Source organism: Neophocaena asiaeorientalis, unplaced genomic scaffold (assembly GCF_003031525.2).
Source record: "Neophocaena asiaeorientalis asiaeorientalis breed wild unplaced genomic scaffold, Neophocaena_asiaeorientalis_V1.1 scaffold30, whole genome shotgun sequence".
In the NCBI taxonomy this organism is placed as follows: Eukaryota; Metazoa; Chordata; class Mammalia; order Artiodactyla; family Phocoenidae; genus Neophocaena; species Neophocaena asiaeorientalis.
In genome coordinates, this window is record NW_020174923.1 from 15,089,433 (window position 1) to 15,111,466 (window position 22,034).

The 22,034-nt window shown below is 36.7% G+C and overlaps 1 protein-coding gene across 1 annotated transcript in view; it reads right to left on the reverse strand.

Moving 5' to 3' along the window:
- TANC2 (tetratricopeptide repeat, ankyrin repeat and coiled-coil containing 2) overlaps window positions 1–22,034 on the reverse strand; it is a 308,377-nt gene that overhangs the window by 250,645 nt on the left and 35,698 nt on the right. Inside the window, exon 2 of the mRNA XM_024761041.1 lies at window positions 9,263–9,334. Within this exon, the coding sequence (XP_024616809.1) occupies window positions 9,263–9,334 (72 nt within the window). The remainder of the gene's footprint in view (window positions 1–9,262; window positions 9,335–22,034) is intronic.

A 22,034-nucleotide genomic window follows, 5' to 3' on the forward strand; every position in this document is an offset into this window, starting at 1 on the left:
TTTAATAAAGAAATCATCGTCACCAGACTAAAGATAATTTGTATACGTTTCAAGCACATGAACATCTCATTTCTACGAAATATTTCATATGTTTATAAGGAAAGAAAAAGAACCAGGAGATAGCATATTTGAAAATTTAGTACATTATTACTATAGATACACCAGCATGCCATAATCAAATGAAACCAGATACAAATAATGGGAATCACACAAAGTCAAATACTGTACAATTTCCCAGTCTTCCAGCATGAACTGATCATAGGCATTATTATACCAATACACATCTTATATATCAGAGTCTAATGCCTGCATAATGCTATCTTTGCAGGAGTAAATCAAAACTGGGTTTCAGCCATATTACATTAGCTCATGCACCTATTTAGCCTCTAGAAGCAGTAAGTCGGCTTATGTACAGATGACCTCTAATGAAAAATCATTTGATTCAGAAAATGGAGCTAGTACAATAAAAAAAAACAATTCTGATGAAGTACCCCATGATTCCTGAAATACAGAACCAGAATTCCTAGAATTGATAAGCTTCCTTCATCAATTCGATGGCCTAAATGCAAGGCATTGGTACTGTGCTAGATGCTAAGATCCTACCATTAATGAACTCCTAGATTACTAAGAAAAATAGAGATCCAACAGACAAATAAGACCAAATGTAGTATATAATATAACCCAATAATATACAAAATGCTACGCTGGAAAGCAGAAAATAACCTCCCAACCTTAAAAGGCTATACTAGGTTAAACTGTCACAATCAGTTTTACAGTCTTATTTCAAGAGCCTCAATTCACAAATCAATAGATAGTTGATAGTCTGACAAACTACATACATCCAACAAATTCCTCACACTGCGGCTTTACTTTTTCAGTTACGTAAATAACAGAAGTGAATATTGGATCAATATGTGACCTGGGCACATCCACATACTTTCCCATGCACACTAAGTGCTAGATATTTGTTCATTCCTTCATTCAACAAATACTGAAAAAATTTTATATGCAAGTGTTCTAAGGCTACAGTGGTGAATAAGATGAAGTCTCCGCTCAAATGAAACCAGTTTTCTGGTAGTTGAGACAACAATGAACAAGTCAAGTAGTGGCAATTATGAAGGTTAGAGCTGGGTGTTTAGGTGGTCAGAGAGGCGGCCTCTCTCATTTAAGAAGAAATCTATAGTCCTTTAGTCAAGAAAGAACAAATGTACAAGCCCTTCAAAGAAAACACTCTTTAACATGTTTAAGCAAAAAGGCCAGCATAGATGAAACGAAGTGGATAATGAAGGGAGTGGGAGGACATAAAGTATTAGGAAAAGGGTAGCTTAGGCAGGGTCATATAGGGAATGATAAAGACTTTGGAATTTATTCTGAATGTGATAGGAAGCCACTGGAGAATTTTTTTTTCAAGTTTGGGGAAATATACGATTTGATTTGTTTTAACTAGAGCAGTATAGTCATCAAATGGACAATAGATTATATATTGGCAAGAATGGAAATAATAAGTTGGGACACTATAATAGTAGTAAAGGAAAGAAACGATGGTAGTTCAGACTAAAATGACAACAATATAGGTGGTGGGGAAACGATAGAAAATATATCTTTAAAAGAACAAATTCTTAAAGCATTATAAAACAAAAGAAAAAGCCAATAATGGAGGAGGAATGTTAAGAAATCCGTGGAAGACAGAAACTAGATGCAACTGGAGGGAGGAAATTATAGCCCACAGCATGTGTAGGAGGATAACTGTAAAAGATGAGAGTGTTTCCAGGTCTGTTTTAACCACAGAAGCAAGAGATGCAAGGAACAGGAAGTTCTCAGGGGCAGCAATCTTAATGAGTGGCATGGGATCTGTTTCAGTCCAAGCAGTCAGGCCATCTCCCATCTCCTACATTTGATAAGCAGATGACATCAGAGGTCTTTGCCCCTAAACCAGAGTAATGAGTGGGGGTATGTGTGAGTCAGAATCCACTGCATCTGAAAGACAGATCAGAGGCCAAACTAGTTAGTTAACACACAGGAGAGAGCCCTCATGCCCAAAGATTAACACACCTCACCAGACACCTTACCTTACGTGTCTGCCATTATTACTGAGAAGGGACATTAAATAGCAACTATATCCACAGTCAGGCAGGGCAGATTATCAAGCACTATGGCCCTCTACAGGCATATCAGTTGTTTAAAGATAATGTTTGCTCTGAACAGACTGGCATCTGTTCTGGTTGGTTGATATTTCTGGCATATTAATTATTAAATATTTTGAATGTTACCCTCCAGACAGGCCAACACAAAATATAATAAAATGGAAAGGGACTTCCCTGGTGGCACAGTGGTTAAGAATCCACCTGCCAGGGGCTTCCCTGGTACACCGAGCCCACGTGCCGCAACTACTGAAGCCCGTGCGCCTAGAGCCCCTGCTCTGCAACAAGAGAAGCCACCACAACGAGAAGCCTGCACACCACCACGAAGGGTAGCCCCTGCTTGCCCCAACTAGAGAAAGCCCATGTGCAGCAACGAAGACCCAATGTGGCCAAAATAAATCAATCTATTTTTTAAAAAAATGGAAGGGCTCTGGTTCTGGTTCTGGGTTAAAATGGAGTAAGCACACTCTGTGTTAACTGAATATAACTAAAACCCATGAATGTAACTGAAAACCCTGGAAAGAATGATGGAGCAGCAATCTGAGGACTCTGGAAACTAAACAGTAGCAGGCAAATTGTGGAAGGAAACCAGAACTTGAAAGACAGCCAATTCAGTGATGCATTTCCTGTTGTTTTTTAATGTCACCGAACTCCCAGCCTGAACTCAAAGGAAATCCAAATCCTGGATTGGCACACTAGAGTCAAACAGATACAAGTCTTCTCTTTCTGATTAGAGAGTATAAATGGGGCAGTGGTGGGGGGACAGTCCATATAGGACTGTGAGAGTGGGAAGATCTGGCTTTTTTCTCTTTTTACCTTCCTGTTCCAGCCCCGCCTATAGGTAAGACTATTTCAGTAATGGCAGCTATAGGGGATACTTAAATCTCTGAGGAAGGGGAATCCTTTCTGACCAGAGGATCAGTGGTATGAGCAATGTGGTAGAACTGCAAGGGGAAATAGATAAATCCACACTTACGGTCTGAGATTTCAATATTCCTCTTTTAATAACTGACAGAATGAACAGACATAAAATCAGCAAAGATATAGAAGACTTGAACAACACTATCAATTAACTCAACCAGACTAATATTCGTAGAGCCTTCCACTCCCAAAGAGCCTAATACACATATTTTAAGTGCACATAGAACATTTAAGATAGATAATTTCCTGGGCCATAAAACATATCTCAATAAAACGTGATCTAACTCAGAATATGTGTTCTTTGGCCACAGCAAAATTACACTAGAAATTAATATGAGGAGGTATCTGGAAAATTCTCAAATGTTTGAAAACTACATCAACACACTTCTAAATAACACATGGGTTAAAGAAGAAACCAAAAGGGGAATTAGGCAGTATTTTGAAATAAATGAAAAGCATTACTCATTGAAGTCTGTGAAATGCAGCTAAGTCAGTACATAGAGGGAAATTTATAGCACTAAAATTCCTGTATTAGAAAAGAAAGTTCCAATATCAGTGATCTTAGCTTCTACCTTAAGAAGCTAGAAATAGAAGAGAAAATTCAACCCAAAGCAGGCAGAAGTAAGGAAATAATAAAGAGCAAAGAAGAAACTGATAAAATAGAAAACAGGAAAGCAATACAGAAAATGAATGAAAACTGAAACTGATTCTTTAAGATCAATAAAATTGATATATCTCTATCCAGAATGATCAAGACAAGGAGAAAGAATACTCAAAGTAACCGTATTAGGAATGAGGAGAAGTGACACCATTACAGATTCTATAGATTTAAAAAGGTTACTCAGGCTTCCCTGGTGGCACAGTGGTTTAGAGTCTGCCTGCTGATGCAGGGGACATGGGTTCATGCCCCAGTCCGGGAAGATCCCACATGCCGCAGAGCGGGTAGGTCCGTGAGCCACAGCTGCTGAGCCTGCGCGTCCGGAGCCTGTGCTCCGCAACGGGAGAGGCCACAACAGTGAGAGGCCCACGTACTGCAAAAAAACAAAAACAAAAACAAAAAAAAAAAGGTTTTTTTTGAGGAGTTAATTTGAATAGTCCAAGATGGAGGAGTTAATTTGAATAGTCCTATATTTACTAAAGAAATTTAATTTATATTTTAAAATTTTCCCACAATGAAAATTCCAGGCCCAGATGCCTCCCTGGGAAATTCTATCAAACATTTATCAATGAAATAATACCAATTCTATAAAAAATACTCCAGGAAATTGAAGAGGGAGAAATATCTCTCAACTTTCAACTGATTCTATGAGACCAGGAGTACCCTGATACAAAAATCAGACAAAGACATCCTAAGACAGGAAAATTAAAGGCCAACATCCCACATGAACACAGATACAAAAATAATTAAAACTGTCTTAGCAAATCAAATCTATCAACTGTACAAAAGCAGGCCACACAGGCCAGATTTGCTCACCCCGCTTTAGAGCACTACTGCTCAACCATAATGGTCCAAATCAAATAATAAAAATATTTGTACCACACTGGGGAAAACTGATATGGTTTACCACTGGAGGTGACTGACATGAACTTCAGCTACTCCAGACACTACCCCAAGGACTGAGAACTTATTCTAACATCTCCTTTCACACAGTACTTGCTTTTATTTGAGTTTAGATCTTTTTTCACTTACTACTTTATGTAGTTATCACCAATTCAACCCTAAGCCTTTCATCAATTACTTAAAACTTTTCTAAAGATAATTAAATGCATCAGATTTCTACCAATTTCATTTTCTTGAGAATGGCTCTTCTGGAAGCTTCTAACCTACTCCAATCTGGTCTGTTTACCCTCCAACCCTGTCTTTTCATTGTATGCTGAAGATTTCTTTACCCTTCTCTTTTGTTAAATTTCCTATTTCTTGTAACCTTTCCCTTTTTTATTTGGCTGACTTTCTCATTTTGATGGATCACATCCTCCAACAGATTTCTAAGAAAGGGTACAAGGTAGGCAAACAAACAAATAAACAAACCAAAAAAACAAACAAAAAACCTTACATGTCTTAAAACATCTTAATTTAACTCTTATACCTGATTAATAGTTTCAATGCATATGAAATACAAAGGGGTTGAAATTATTTTCCCTCAGAATTTTGAAGGTGATACTCCATTTCTCATTTAGTATCTAACACTACCATTAAGAAGTCCAAAGCCAACTGATTCCTGTTACTTTGACACATTTTTTTCCCTCTCTGAAAGCATGAAAAGACCTTCTGTTTCACCCAGTGATTTGAAATTTCACCACGATGTGTCTTAGTTTGTGTTTATATTTATCCATTGTAATGAGTACTCAGTAAGCCTTTTGAACCAGAAACTCATGTTCATTAGTCCAAGAAAGTTTTCTTGAATCATTTTGTTGATGATTTCTTCCCCATTTTCTCTGTTTCTTCTGGGAACTACTGGTGTTGTTTTTCTTTTTTTAATTAATTAATTTATTTATTTTTGGCTGTGTTGGGTCTTTGTTGCTGCACGCGGGCTTTCTCTAGTTGTGGTGAGCGGGGACTACTCTTCGTTGCAGAGCGTGAGCTTCTCATTGTGTGGTTTCTCTTGTTGCGGAGCACGGGATCTAGGCACGCAGGCTTCAGTAGCTGTGACACACAGGCTCTAGAGTGCAGGCTTAGTAGTGGTGCACGGGCTCAGCTGCTCCACAGCATGTGGGATCCTCCCAGACCAGGGCTCGAACCCGTGTCCCCTGCACTGGCAGGCAGACTCTTAACCACTGCGCCACCAGGGAAGTCCCAACGACTATTATTTGAATACTGAAATTCCTGGACTGCCCCTGTAAGTTTCTTAATACTCCTCACTTCTCTTCTGTAACATTTGTTCTTTTGCTCGACTTTTTCACAGATTTCTTCAACATTAATTTTCTAAGTAATTCTACAAAGCTTTTTTGATCTCTGCTATCAGAATTATAACTCTTACAGTAACTCCTTATTTCATGGCTATATTATTTTCTCTTATTTCCCTGAAGTTGTTTATAATGGTTGTTATTTTCTTCTGCAAAAGATCTGTTCTCAGTTGCTCTATCCTGTTTATTTTAATCTCTACCTTTCATACATTACAGGGTTTCCTCAAATATCCAGTAATCCTTGGTCAGCTGCTCATAGTTAGGAGAAAGGACTAAAAGGTTGATTATTTTCAGTATGGGACTCCTGCCCTCCACTATGCCTGGTGCCTTCTGCTCTAGAGAGAGTCTCTACTTTTGCTCTCTCCAAAGAATAAATTTCTGGCCTTTGCCAAAGTTAGGGGTGAAGAGCTGGGCACTTGTCAAGCTAACTGGTTAGCTAATTTTGAGAAGGAGGTCCCAGGAACCAAGGGCTTCTTCGACTGACTTTCAACCAATCCTCCTTTCACTTCCACTTCCACATGCTGCCATTCTTGAGTTTTTTTAGTCTTTTGGAGGGTAAATCAGATTATTTTCTTGATTTTCTCTGCTACTGAGTTTAGCATCCAGTCTACAATTATTCATATTCTCCCTAGTTTCTAAAATTGTGTTGATTTTGGCTCCTCTCTAATTCCCCTTTACTGATCTTTTAGCAGGTTTCTGAAAGGAGAAAAAGTAGAAGTATGTGTTCATCCTATCTCTTTATTCCTGATAATATGGATTCTCATTCATTCCAACTCATTACAGACGGCTTTGTATTTTTATTTCTGTCTTTGGAATAAAAAGAGACAGTAAGTCCCCTACATACGAACGAGTTCTGTTACAAGAGCGCGTTCGGAAGTCCTATTTGTTCGAAAGTCCAACACAACCAACACAGTTGGCTATATACTGCTGCTTTTATGCTTGCTTCCAGACATCCTGGGCTTGAAATAAAGAAATAAAGATACTGTATTACTGTACTCTATACAGTACTGTAAAATACACAAAAGCACAACCACTTGTAGAGGAGGCACGTACGTGACTAACTTACGTGAGTGGACATGCGAACACATGCTCGCATCTTTGAAAGTTTGCAACTTGAAGTTATTCGTATGTAGGGGACTTACTGTATTACAAATAAACGCTCTAAGAAGGTGAGAAACATGCTTCTATATCAGTTAACTCTCATAATGATACAGTTCCTGATGACTTCTAATTGAGATCAGTCCTGATGAGTTCTGAGATCAGGCAGCTGTGCTCAGATCATGAAAATCACTGATTTTGCTGTTAAGTTCAGCTTTTGTTACTAAAATTCAATTATACTCATTGATTTGAAAAATATTTCAACTGACATAATTCAGAGGGCACAAGGTAAATTAATAATCTCCCACATCTATATCTGTGACATTAAATAAAATTAAACTTTAATAAAAATTAGTATAATTATTTTTCTATTAATTTGTACTAATTTTGTTTTTAGGGTTATATTATGAGGGCACCCAAGGTGGCTGTTCTCTTGCTCTCTCTACATGCCCTGTTCACCAGTCCCTGCTTCACCTACACCCTACTCACATGACTGACCTTCCCTCTTAATCATAGAGCCTAATCAGTAAATGCCTGGTCTAATCTTCAGATCAGAACATCTCCACCACGATAACTTATCAAAGGGGCAGTGAGGGGTGTGCTCCTCTACTGGTTTCCCTGGTAACCGATGAGCCAACCTGACATCAATTCCCCCTATAACTGGTAAACACCTCCACACATCCCCCCTCCCAGGAGTGAAGACTGCTGCCATATCCTGCCCACTGTCTGCTGCACACAGGACCTTGCTTCAGACATGTAAGATTCTCATATCCATTAAACCACTGATGTCTCTGTTGCTGACTCTGGGCTCTTTCTTCTGTCTTGAGGATGGGCAAGTACAGGGCATGCAGGCTTGCGGGGTGTAGCCCAACAAGGATTTTAAACACATAAACTCATTTTCTTTCTTTCCTCGCCACCAAGGTTTACTGAGATATAACTGACATAAAACATTATATAAGTTTAAGGTGTACAATGTGTTGATTTGATATAGTTATATATTATAATTCAGTTTTTCTCTTAATTTCTTTTTTTATATCAAAATACATGTAACATGAAAAAGTGAAAACTTATATAAATTCCTGACATTTATAATACATGCATGTTATTTAAAAATGATTAAAAGTACTAGTGTAAGTTTAAATTTCCAAATCAACCTGCATATATTATTCTACTTTTTATTCTGCAACAAACAACTGTATTAAAAATAGTACAACTCTAAAGCTTAGGAAGAGCAAAGTTGGAGAAAAAAGGGAACAGGATTATAGAATAAATGAACCAGGAGCTTCTACAGGATTAAAACATCACACATTTGTATATCTAAGGCTTTATTTTATTTGTAAATACTCTCAAAAAACTAAACTCAGTAATGACTGCTTGAAATTTTGCAGTATTTTAATCAGTCTGGGTTCCTAACTCTTACTCTCTTAGAGATGACTTCATTCATCCAACAGTATTTATTCAGTAACTATTATTGTATATACCAGGTACTTATTCTTGGCACTGGAAATACAGCAGTGAACAAAGAAAACCAAAAATCTCTGCAATCATGAAACATTCATTCTAGTTTTGGATAGAGAAAACAAATATAAAGGTGATAAGTACTATAAAGAAAAATGTGGAGGTGCTAGTCCTGCAAATTTAAATGTTCCTTAGGGAAGGCCTATCTGAAAATCCACTGGTAGAGAATACTTTAACCTAGTTTTGAAGTGGTCACTTCAAAAAAACCAGTCAAAAGCCTATGGTGATAAATTTTAAACAGAAAAGGAAAATAAGTAAGAAGATCTTAATTTTAGGTAATAATTATAAACAAAACCCATTTCTTCTGAGACAGCTAAGACAACAAATATTGCATTGATGAACTTTTAAAAGCCAGTGTGATGATACTTGCAACAAACGTTACTGCTAAAAATTTACTTGTGGTTATATTCCAAAAGTGATATCCAGACATATACCACAATGCTCCAAAATTACTTAAAACCTTAATATCGTTAAAAAAGAGACCAGTTCTCATTTTCTTTTATCCTGAATAGATGATTATCATATGGAACTAATTAGATTGTAACATCTGAACTCCTAAATGAGAAATGAGAATATCTAAACTTGACCCAGTGAAAACCCCAGTCCTCAGATTAAGTACTGGAAAGGAATAGCTGGTATCTATTCTTTTTAATTTAATAATAAATTTGAGGAAAATTTACCTTGCCCAGAGCGGCTTTGGCGAGAGTCTACACTTGACTGTCTTCGATCCGGTGCTTCCTCGTTCCCTCCATCTGCATAAAATTAGAGCGATCATAAGCGAATAGATAATGAAATTGATGTAATATCATCCCTGGCGACATCTATATCTTAACACTACTATATCTATCATTTGTTTTCATTTCTTATAAGCTCAATCATTTAAATATTTGAGGATTTTTCATACACAAAGCAAAGGTCCTTACCCTTATTTTTGTGGGGATGGTTTACACTCCTCTCTGAAAGTCTAAAGAAAGTGAAGGTGTTCTTTCCCTACCCCCATACATATACACCCTACTTTGCATATAATAAAGCAATGTTATCTACTCTGAAGTTCATTCACAGAATTTCAATTTAAAAGCCTTGATTTAAAGCAATGTCTAAATTAATTACAGCTGCTTATTTAATCTAAAGTATGTCAACTAATCCTTAGGGCTATATATTTTACTCTAATAAAATTTACATTTACATGTTTTATGAGAGATAATGGGAAAATTACATAATACATGAAAAAGCAATATAAATCAGAATCAGAAAAACTCAGAAATGAGGAGGCAGAAACCAAGAAATAATGAGAAATCAAACAAAAATCATTTCAGTAATGAAGACTATAAGAAATACAAGAGCAAACAAACACAAAAGGTCTTAAAAGAAATAAAAGGTAAGATGGAAGAAAATCTTTAACAAATTTTTTAAAAAGAAGAAATAGATTAAAAAGGATCTGTAAGAAGGGGATAAATATTGGAGATAGGCAAAGAAGAGCCAGCATAAGGATAAACACAGGAGTCCCTGAAGAAGAAAACCAAAGTGAGAGAATAGAACAAATACTGAAAGACAATAATTCAAGAAAGCTTTCCAGAGGGAAAAGAAGTGGCTATGTATGTGTAATATATATAGTTATATGTGTGTATAAATACATTTATACATGCACACACACACACACACACATATATATATATATACACATCTATATTTGAAACTACATATTTCAAGAGCATCCTGTGTCCTACTTAATCAACTCAGATCAATGCACCAAGACATTTTCTACTAAAACTAATGGACTTTAAAGGGAAAAAGAATCCTTTGGGCATTTAGGCAAATACATCACAAGATTAATAAGGGAAAACAACAGAAGAAAACAAAATAATATACTTAAAACACACAAGGAAAAAAAAATTGAACCAAAGGCTTTACAACCAGTAAAACTTACCTTTAAGTATAAAGAGTAAAGAAAAACTATTACTAACATGCAAGAACTCAAGGAATATTGTTCCCATGGGCCTCTTCCTAGCTCTACCAGAAAACTAACTTTAGGCAACCAAAGTGACTAGAGAGACATTAAATAAGGACTGGTGGTGAGCATACATATACAACTGACTGTAGAATTAAGACTAAATGAGATGTAGAGAACAAATGTATGGACACCAAGGGGGGAAAGTGGGGGCAGGGGGGATGAACTGGGAGATTGGGATTGACATATATACACTAATATGTACAAAATAGATAACTAACAAGAATCTGCTGTGTAAAAAAAATAAAAGTTCAAAAAAAAAAAGACTAAATGAGAGTTTTAAACAGAGAGATTATAATATGTAATGGCTATAAGATCTGACAATGAAGATACAGTACAGCCAAAACAAACGAAGAAAGAATAAACAAAAAGTAACTGATTTCAGAAATCAAAATTGGTAATTGTAATGTTGTGAGACCATTGTACTTAAAAAGAGGGATAAAGCAAATGAATAATTATGGGATACTCTAATGGTATCATCTCCTTGAGAAACAGAATTCTCTGGGTGGAAGAAAGGAACTATAGATATAAGAATACAGAAGAAGTTAAGTAAAAACTCTTTAGTATTGAATCTATATTGGAAACATCAGTACAGTCTTACAAGTCACATGTATATCCTAGTTCTGTCCACTTAAAACACCTAACACCTTGACTAATCAAGTAGTACTAACCACTCCTAGGGCCCAGACTGTTATCCTGAAATGCCATTCTCCATTAAAAGAAAACAGAACTTCTTAAAGAACCAGCTGGTTTAGCAAAGGAAAAGTACTAGATGAACTTGGAACACCCTGACATATGCTTTAATAGCATATGCAACATATGCTATTAAAGACAATGTAGAATTGAGGTCATGTCAAAAAAAAACACAGTGAAGAAGCTCATCAACATTCAAGAACTCAGGGAATATTGTCCCATGGGCCTCTTCCTAGCTCTACCAGAGAACTAACTAACTAAATGTACAATTGACTATAGACCATAATGTTTTTAAAAAAAACAAAACAAAACAAACAAACCACAGCACTACCACACTAACTGGTCACCTTCTGAGGTTGAGAGGGGCCCAGTTCATTACCTTGAAAACTGTGGCAAAGAAAGAATCAGCAATTCATCCTACATTCCCTATATAAACTGTACTAGTAGCCAAAAAGTATATGAGAGCTCTCTCTATAAAATTATTCCAAATAAATGGGAAACAAAAGATAAAATATCACCATTTCACAAACTGCAAGTAATTAGTATCTCTGCAGCCATCGAGCATCAATGGCTAATAACATCAAAAAAGAGAAAAAACTGGACGTTATATGCCTCCTAATGACAGGAACACAACTACAGTTTTGCCAAAGCAATCAAACCTGAGTCTAGTCAAACCTCTGAAACTAGCTGTCAGTTTCCAGGAAAAACAAAGAACAGAAGAAAATGCTGAATTGTTCCTGAGTGTATAATCAACGAAATACTGATTGTGGGAAATTCTACAGGTCAAACAATCCAGGTCTCTCAACAGGTAAAGAAAAAAAATAAAGTATTATGAGGTCCTAAATTATTGTGAAACAAAAATTCATTTTATGAAAAGATAAAACTATACCAGAAATCTGTGGCATCTTATATCAGAGATCAGGATGTGTAAATACAGTCCTAGTCAATTTCCCTTCCTACTGATCATCTATTTTTTTAATGCAAATTTCTTTCTTCTCTTTTACTTGGGAATAAATTACAATGAGCAACACTTGTATTCAGGCCTGTCTTAAATTTTCATTTTCCACATGGATAAAATTACATACATGCATCACGTTCTCTGTTTTAACATCAAAACATGCCCTTGAAGCATGTGAGAAGTAATATGAATAAAATACAGACATTTCCCCTCACCAGGATGTCTTTCTAAATAATAAAAGGAGAAAAAGAAATAAAAAATCAAGGCTTCAAACAAATTAAATTTGCACGATCTGCAGTATGTCAGCATATCAATAGAACAACCTACAGGAAAACTACAGACAAGAAATGGTTTAAGACAGTTTTGAGTCAGCCAGCCAATGGCAAGACAAAAAGTCACCAATTTTGATAACATCATAATGTAAAATGTTTTAACTGTCTGAATTTTAAAAATTAAATTAGAAATACACTGCAGTAAATTTGAGCAATTCACTCCTCTACGACTGAAATCTTAACCATGTCTTACTCTAGTGGAGGTTAGTCATAAGAGTTGAGATTAACTCTCAGGTAAAAGTAAACAGCTAAAGATTTTTTTTTAAATAATAAACTCAACATTGACCCAAGATGGTATAGAAAAGAAGTTCAAGCTCTTTAAAAGTGTCTTGTGGTATGCTATGCAATCAATGGCTCCATTATCCAAAACAGCAAGACTGCAATGATGTACAGTACTTTGCCTATTTTTGCTTTGCTTAAAACACAATTCCTTCAGTACAGATAAGACCTCCCACACATCATACGACCTCCCACACATCATACATACATCTACATTTATGGACAAAACAGAAGACCTTCAGTCATCAAGCAAGTCAAGTTACTTGCATAAGACTCATTACCTCACCCTGAAGTGCAGAGGGGAGAAAGGGGCTGTGTCTGTGAAGTTAGAATTTACTCATCAAGCTTGAGTTAAAAGACTTTCTTCAATGTAACGGGTACAAATTTTAAAAAGACCTGACTGTCCAATTTAAGTGCTAGCTTTTAAAATTAGAGCTTAGGTTTCCTAGATTTGTTCTCATCAGAGAACATTTGTTTTTTATCAGCATACTAAATTAAATCCAGCAAATAATATAAAACAATACACCTTTAATAGACTTCCTCGTCCCATTATTTAAAAGGGAAAAATGTCATAGGAATATTTACTTCATAGTGTGAACAGCTTTCAACTCAGGTCATAAATGCACTAAAATAGTCTAAGTAAAAAAAAAACCAACTACATAGGGATATTCCATATTTAGTGTTTTCCTATGAAGAAATTTAAGTTAGAGAAAGGCTTATAAGAAAGTGCCTAATTCCAAGACAAATGTTTTCTTTCCTACAAGTAGAAGATACTTCAAATGATTATTCTCCTCAGTCCAGGATCAAAATATTACAGTTGAAAAATAAACAACTTAAGTGACCTTGAATTTGGTAGCCCCAGCCCATCTTTAGTATTCTCAGTTAAATAATGTGCCAGAATAAATATTAGATTTTATGAATTAAGATTTTGAAGTTGACTGTCTTCAATCCTCCTTTAGAAGTGTAAATATATGACCTTAATAGAAGGAGTGGGAAGTATTAAAACTATATACATATAATCTATTATACATATAGATTAAAGTTTTACTATTCAGATATGAGCTCTGGTCTCTTTTACTATTCAGGTATGAATCTGTAAGAACTGTATACACTTAATGCCAACAAAGGGAGACATGAATTGGAGGACATATATGGAATGTAATGAAAATGCAAAAGTATGGACCAAGAACATAAGCTAGATTTATTAGCCAAGGTCCACTTACGAAGAGGTACATACAGAAGATGTTCCTTGGCTACATATGCACGATAATAACCAGAAAAGATGAAAAGCAGCTCATCTGTTTGGTTGTAGAAAAGAGAAAAGAACTACAATTTGTTCAGTATCTATTCTCTGCTGGCTATGGGGTCAGTAAGGTCTTTACAACATTATCTCATTTAATACTAATAATAATTCAATGAAACAAGTAGTATGCCCATTTTTTAAAATAAATTTATTTATTTTGTTTGTTTATTTTTGGCTGTGTTGGGTCTTCGCTGCTGCGTGCAGGCTTTCTCTAGTTGCAGCGAGCAGGGGCTACTCTTCGTTGCAGTGTGTGGGCTTCTCATTGCGGTGGCTTCTCTCGTTGCGGAGCACAGGCTCTAGGCATACGGTCTTCAGTAGTTGCCGCAGGCGGACTCAGTAGTTGTCGCTCACAGGCTCCAGAGCACACGCTCAGTAGTTGTGGCGCACGGGCTTAGTTGCTCCGCGGCATGTGGGATCTTCCCAGACCAGGGATTGAACCCGTGTCCCCTGCCTTGGCAGGCGGATTCTCAACCACTGCGCCACCAGGGAAGCCCTATGTCCATTTAAATGTAAGACACATTCAGAGAAGAAAAGTGACTTTCCCAAAATCACACTGCTAGTAAGTAGCAATCCTAAAATTTAAAGTGTCTGGTTTCAAAAATCTGTCTTCATTTCCAGACCCTCCACTGTCTTTTTACTATAACAAACAAATCATTAAGATGGTGGTGGTAGTGGTTTGGAACTGAAGTGAACAGAAGAGGACAGAAGTAGAGACCAATTAAGAGGCTGCTGAGAACACCGGACAAGGATAAACACCCGGACTAAGTGAGTAGTAGAGGTTGTGAGGAGAGGTCAGATTCTGGATATATTCTGAAGGAAGAGTGGAGAGAATCTGCTGTCAGAAGAGAAAGATACAGAAAGAAGTCAGGGGTAATTCTGCTATTTGGGGCCCAAACAATGGATCTGCAACTTACTGAGATAGGAAAGACTGAGAGAGAATAGGTTTGGGGATGAGAAGAGTATATGGAGCTCAGTTTTGGACATACTAAGTCTGAGATGCCTAACAGACAAATAAGCAGAGATGGACATACATATGCCATCATTACATAAATTACATTTAAAGTGTATGACATTCCCACAAACTGGAGAGGGACAAAATGGTTCTAGTGACAAAATTATCTCTATCAGAGAGAAAAACTCTTCAGTGGGATTTTTTCACAGCCTCCCATTCACTGCTCTGAGGAGTTGCCTTGCAAATGTCCATTATTACTCTGCTCAGTCACACCCTAGGACAGCTCTAGCCCTCATTACTCATTTGTAATAATAATAATACCTTGCATTTAGTGTGCTGCTTATCATATATATGATATGTCATAAAACATTTATGATATATTTATTTACATTTAATTATAATTTAATAATTTGATATATGTATTTTATAATGTACTGCTTTATCAGGTATGTATATATAGTATATTAAGTTCATGATAATTTGATACCTATCTGTGAAGTAAAGAATTAACCCAGCAGCCTTGAGTTACTCAAATCTTGTACATTCTCAGAAGGGCTTACTTGTATAACTAGCCTTTGGCTGGCTCCTAGGAACTGAGGTCTTAGAATGTTCCCTATGCTACTAACTGATTAGGGCACTGTGCATGCTTGAGGTCTTGAACCACATTATACCAGCTTGTGTGGACAGTGTGTGTAAAAAATGTGATTTATGATGAACACTTGCTTTCCTTCTGGGGGGTATGAAGTTTCGGTAACTGCAATCAGCACTGAAGTTACTCCAATAAAAACCCTGGACTTTTAGGCTCAAGCAAACTTCCCTGGCAGAAAACATTTTGCATGTGTTTCTCCAGTTCATTGCTGGGGGATTTAGTATGTCCTGTGTGACTCCACTGGGAGAGGATTCTTGGAAGCTTATACCTGGTATCCTCCAGCTTCTGCCTGATGCACCTTTTTCCTTTATTGATCCTGCTTTTTATCCCTTTGCTGTAATAAACTATAGTCTGACTATTAAATAAATAAAGTGTATGACATTCCCAAGGAAGGGAGTATAGATAGGAGAGAGACAGAGAGAGAGAGAAAAGAGGTCAGAGGTGTAAGCCTTGGGGCTGAATTCAACATGTCGAGGCTGCAGGTATGAGGAGAGACCAGCAGACAATAAGAAGTAGTGGCCAGAGAATAGGAACAAAACTAGAAGAGTAGAGAAGTCAGCTAAAGAGTTTCATGGAAGGGAAAAGATCAGATGTTGCCAGGTCAAGTAATATGAAGAGTGAGACTTGATCACTGAATTTGTCAATGTAGATGATTTAGTATGGTTCCTGTGGAGTGGTAGGGGTAAAACCTGATGGGATTAAGTTCAAGAGAGATTAGAAAGAGCTTCTGAAAAAGGTCTTGTCTCTCCCTAGACATGGAAGATAACACATGGAGACACTGGATATTCTGACGGCCATCTTGTAAACACAAGGGGAATAAACTATGGGATAAAGCTAACACTATGAAAATTATGGCAGAGAGACAGAAGACACTAAGATCCTTGTTGACACTGAATTACTGACGAAAACTACTCTATCTCTGGACTACAGTTATATAATCCAATAAATCCCCTTCATCATATAAACCAGAGGTCAGTAAACTAGTCCATAAGCCAAATCTACCCTGCTGCCTTTTTTTGGACAGCCAGTGAGCTAAGAATGGTTTTTACATTTTTAAATAACTGAAAAATAGTTTAAAAAATAGTATTCTGTGACAAATAAAATTGAAATTTTAGTGCCCATAAATAAAGTTTTATTAGAACACAGTCATGATCACTCATCTACATACTTCTGTGAAATTGATACAGTAATACCCCATTGAGTTGTGGTGAGAAACAAATGTAGTAATATAAAACACAGCATGCCATCTGGCACTAAGTAAACACTTACTAAATGATAACTATACTCTTTATCTATCATCATCATGATCAACAACATCCCTTCACCAAAAGATGGCTTAAATGTCATTTCCAATTTTCTCTGTAAAGACTTTCTGGAGGCCTATCAGAAAGAATTAAATGTTCCCTCTTCTGTGCTTCCAAAGCACGTTATACATATCTGTTTTATAGCACTGCCACACTGTATAATAATTATTTATATGACCATCTCTGGACTGTAAAATGTTCTAAGTGTGCCTTTGAAAGCCTTTTTCATATTGGTATTTTCAGTGCCAAATTGGGAGTCAAAAGGTATTCCTTGAAAAGAAAAAACAACAGTTGAATTAATTTTGTCAAGAGCCAGCTCTAAAATTAATGTATTCACCAAATTAAGTTCAAGGAAAAAACCAAAAAGTGGTATTGATATGGTTTGAGATACAGTTTTAGGAGTTCAGTGTTCCTCTTTTCTTATCCAAACTATTTCTATGAAAAGAAAAGATGAGCAGCATCATTCGAAAGCACTATGACCTTATCCACCACATCTATCTCCATGATGTTTATTTATCAATAAAAATTTTCATAGGGAATCCCAGACCCACCTAAAAGTTGATTTAGTTCTTAAGAAAACATATACAGAGTTTCTTTAAAGAGAAAAGGAAGCATTCTACACCAAATAAAATATACTGATCAACATGCCATCAGTACTACAGCTAACACTTTTCAAAAGTATACTATAAAATATTTTCAAAGTTTGCCAGAATATAAAACTGCCAAGTTCACAGGTTTTCATAGACCTAGCTTGTATGCTCTAAATTAAAAAAATAATAACTTCTCTATGATAAGTTATTAATTTATATTTGCCTAAGGCATCCAAAATGTCCTAGGAAGTCTGATCTGTAGCTCAAGAAAAGTTCTGCTAAACACAGAATGTTCTGATTCTCATGATGTAGCTAATACATCAACGATGATGACTAATAACAGGGAAACAAGGTAGACTTGCTAATTGTAAATGGAGCAATCACCAGTAATAATGTCAGTAGTTTAAAAGTTGATTACTATGCTTTCAAGGTGCACAATGAATACACAAAATACCAAGCCTAACACTGAGTTAAATTAATAGAGTAACTGTTAAAAACAAAGGTGTCTACAATTATATATTTTTTGCTTTTTTTTAAAAGTAAACTTTTTATCTTAGAATAGTTTTAGATTTACAGAAAAGTTGCTAAGATAGTACAGGGAGATCTTATAAACCCTAAACCTGGTTTCCCATCTTAGATTAGTCTAGTCATTTGTCCAAACTAATCAATCAATATTGACATTATTATTTTAAAGTCCATACTTATTTAGATTTCCTCAGTTTTTATCTAATGTTTTTTCCATTCCATGATACCATATTACATTTAGTCATCCTGTCTCCTAAGTCTCCTCAGACTATAACAGTTTATCAGACTTTCCTTGTTTTGGGTGACCTTGACAGTTTGGAGGAGTAATGGTCAGGAATTTTGTAGAATGTCCCTCAGCTGGGTTTGTTTAATGTTTTTCTCATGATTAGATTGGGATTAGACTGAGATTATAGGTTTCGGGGAGGAAGACACAGGCAAATTGCCATCCTCACCATACCATTTCAAGAATACATACTATTAATAGCATGAAACTAGTTAAATAAATATCCTACGTAACTGAAAAGGAAAAAGTGAAGCTCAAGCTTCTTAGACTGTGCCGACATTAATGAAAAAAGTCATTACCTACTTGGTCTTTACTATGTCAGGCACTATGATAAGTGTTTTACGAATCTATGTAGTTCAATTCTCAGTAAAACCTTATGAGACGGGACTTCCCTGGTGGCACAGTGGTTAAGAATCCGCCTGCCAATGCAGGGGACAGGGGTTCGATCCCTGGTCTGCAAAGATCCCACATGCCGTGGAGCAACTAAGCCCATGCGCTACAACTACTGAGCCTGCCCTCTAGAGCCCGCGAGCCACAACTACTGAAGCCCATGCACCTAGAGCCCGTGCTCCGCAACAAGAGAAGCCACCACAATGTGAAGCTCACGCACCGCAACGAAGAGTAGACCCCATTCGCCGCAATAGAGAAAGCATGTAGCAATGAAGACCCAATGCAGCCAAAAATTAAAAGAAACAAAAAAAACCTTATGAGATAAATATTAGTTTTCTTTTTACTACATCAGGAAACAGGAGTCGAGACTTTAAGCAAAAATGATCACAACTGTAGAGTTAGTAAGTGCAGGACCCAGGATCTGAAATGGCCTGATTCTAAGGCCTGTTCTCTTCTCCATTCTAGGTCACCTCCTTGCAAAAGGGAATACAGTTTATTCACATCTATATACAAACATACCATGACATGTTAAGGAGCTCTAACAATATGGTTGTAGGATATAAAAAAAAAGATGAAAAAATTCCAAGGTGAATCTGAAATAATATCTGATTTCAAACTTCTTCCCCTCAAACTGGGTACTCAGTATAGCTCACTTAAATTCTTGAGCTTGATCTAACAGTTTTCTCCACATGGAGTTTCCTAGTAAGACAGATATCTTTACACATAAGTACTTCTTAGATTCATAGAATGACAGAGCCAGAAGGAACCTGGGGTTTCTTTGTTTTTGTCAATTTATTATTTTTTTAACATTCTGTGAAGTTGAAGCTTTAAAAAAAGGTCCAGCAGAGCAATTTATAATAGTTAAAAATATAACTGAATGTCAACAATAACTGTATATATACACACACATACTTTATTCATATTTAGTGTTCTTATCTGTTGAAACTGGATGCTGAAGAGCATACATATGGGTCTCAATCTTGGCTGCACATCAGAATGATCTAGGAATCCAGGGATTGTGAAAAATCCTCAATGCTCAAGCTACTCCCCCAGATCAATTAATCAAGAATCACTGAGAGGGAGACCCAGGCATGAATATTTCTTTAGAGCTCCCTGGATGATTACAAATTGCAGCCGAAGTTGGGAAACGTTAGTAGAGATTAAGTGGTGCTGTGATACAGTGATGAATTGAATCCACCTGAAATTTTCCAGTGCTAACAGACAGATGCTATAGGTCAAAGATACTAACTACAGAGAAGGATATGATCTCTCAATTGAGGACAAAGATTATATTCACAGGTTCACTCTCTGATCTCTTCTGTTTATTTTTTATTATAATTTACTTCGGTGACTTGCGCAGGGGGTTGTAGATTAAACTGGGATAGTAAAGTGGAGAAGAGTTTAACCTACAGTTAACTAGTCTGAATGTACATCTCTGTACTGGGCTTGATAAGTTACATTACTGAGATGATTATTTCATCTAAATGTAAAGTTTCCTAAGATTCTAAAATCTAGAATAGCCTCTGCTTCTTCCTATTAACCTGAGTCTCAGGGAAGCCACAGCTTCTAAAGTATGAGAAGGGTTGTTCAGAAACAGTACCATATTTTATTTGCAAAGACAGGAGTAAAAGAACATAGTGCATTTAGGGAAATTCAAAGAGTTTGGTATGGCTAGAGAACAGAAAAGTATGGGGAAGAGGCAGAACATAAAAGTAGAAAAGTTGGCAGAGGCAAAATCACAAACGGCATAATTACGATGATCAATTTGACCTTTATCCTGTTAAGCGTGGGGGAGAAAATGAAGGGCGTTAAGCAGGGAAGGAGCATGATCTGACTAGTGTTCTGAGAAGATAAACTTGGCATGTGTATACAAGTTGGCTCTATGGGGTCACAGGCTAAAGGGAAAGAGATCGCTGAAGTAAGTCCGCAGTAAAGGAAAGCTTGAGTAAATGCATTAACATTAAGAATAAAGAGGAAAAGGTAGGTTCACGGACTATTTGGGACTTAGAAGTATAAAGACTTTGTAGCCGGTTAAAAGAGCTGTTTCTAATAACTATCAACAATTTTCTTTCCCTTTTCTTCCTTGAATCCACTCCCATCGGGCATTTGCCCACACCACTCCAGAATATTCACACTTACCAGGATCGCCTATAAAGTCCATTGCTAAATCCAATGGTCATTTCTCAGTTTTCTTATTTTTTGACTTATCAACAACATTTGATGCAGTTAATCATTCTTTTTTCCCTGAAGTTTTGTCTTCACTTAACTTCCAAGACACCACACTTTCCTACCTCTGTGTCTCCTCCTTCTCAGTCTCCCTGGCTTGTTCTTTTTCATCTCCCCCATCTCTAAATGTTGTACTGCCCCAGGGCTCAGTTTTCTAATCTGTACTCTTTGCTGTGTACATTCCCTTGGTTATCTCGAACAGATCCAGGGTTTTATGTTTCATCTATATGCTGATGATTTCCAAATTTATATCTCTATCTGGACCTCATCCATGAACTAATTCCGTATTTATAGAGTTACCTACCCTACCTCTCTACTTTGAATATCAAATAAACATCTCAAGATTTAATGTCTTAATATTCCTCCATAAACCTGCTCCTCTCACAATCTTCTTCATCTCTGTAAACAGCAACTCCACTCTTTCAGTTGCTGCTCAAGTCAAAAACCTTGGAGTCATCCTTAACCCATCTTTTCCTCTCACACTGCACAGACAAACCAACAGTAAAACCTGTCAGCCATACATTCATAACATATCAAAACTATCTCTCACCCTTTGCTACTGGTCCAAGCCACCTTCATCTACAACCTGGTTTCTCAGCTTCTGCCCCAGCCTGGCTTCAATCTAGTCTCAACAGAGCAAGCAGAATGGTTCTGTGAAAACACAAATCAGACCATGACATTCCTCTCCTGAAAACCCTTCAAAGATTTCCCACCTTAATAAGAGTAAAAGTCAAAGTCCTTAGGTCAAGGTGTTATATGATCTGCCCCCCATCCCCTCTCTGACTTCACCTCCTACTACTCTTGCCTCTCTGGCTTCTCTCTTGCTTCTGGAAGCATACTGGTTCCCCTCACCATGCTTTAAACACTCCAAGAATATACCCATATCAAGACCTCTGCCTGGAATACTTTTCTCTCAGATATCAGTATGGCTTGTTGCTTCATCTCCTTCAGGGAGACACC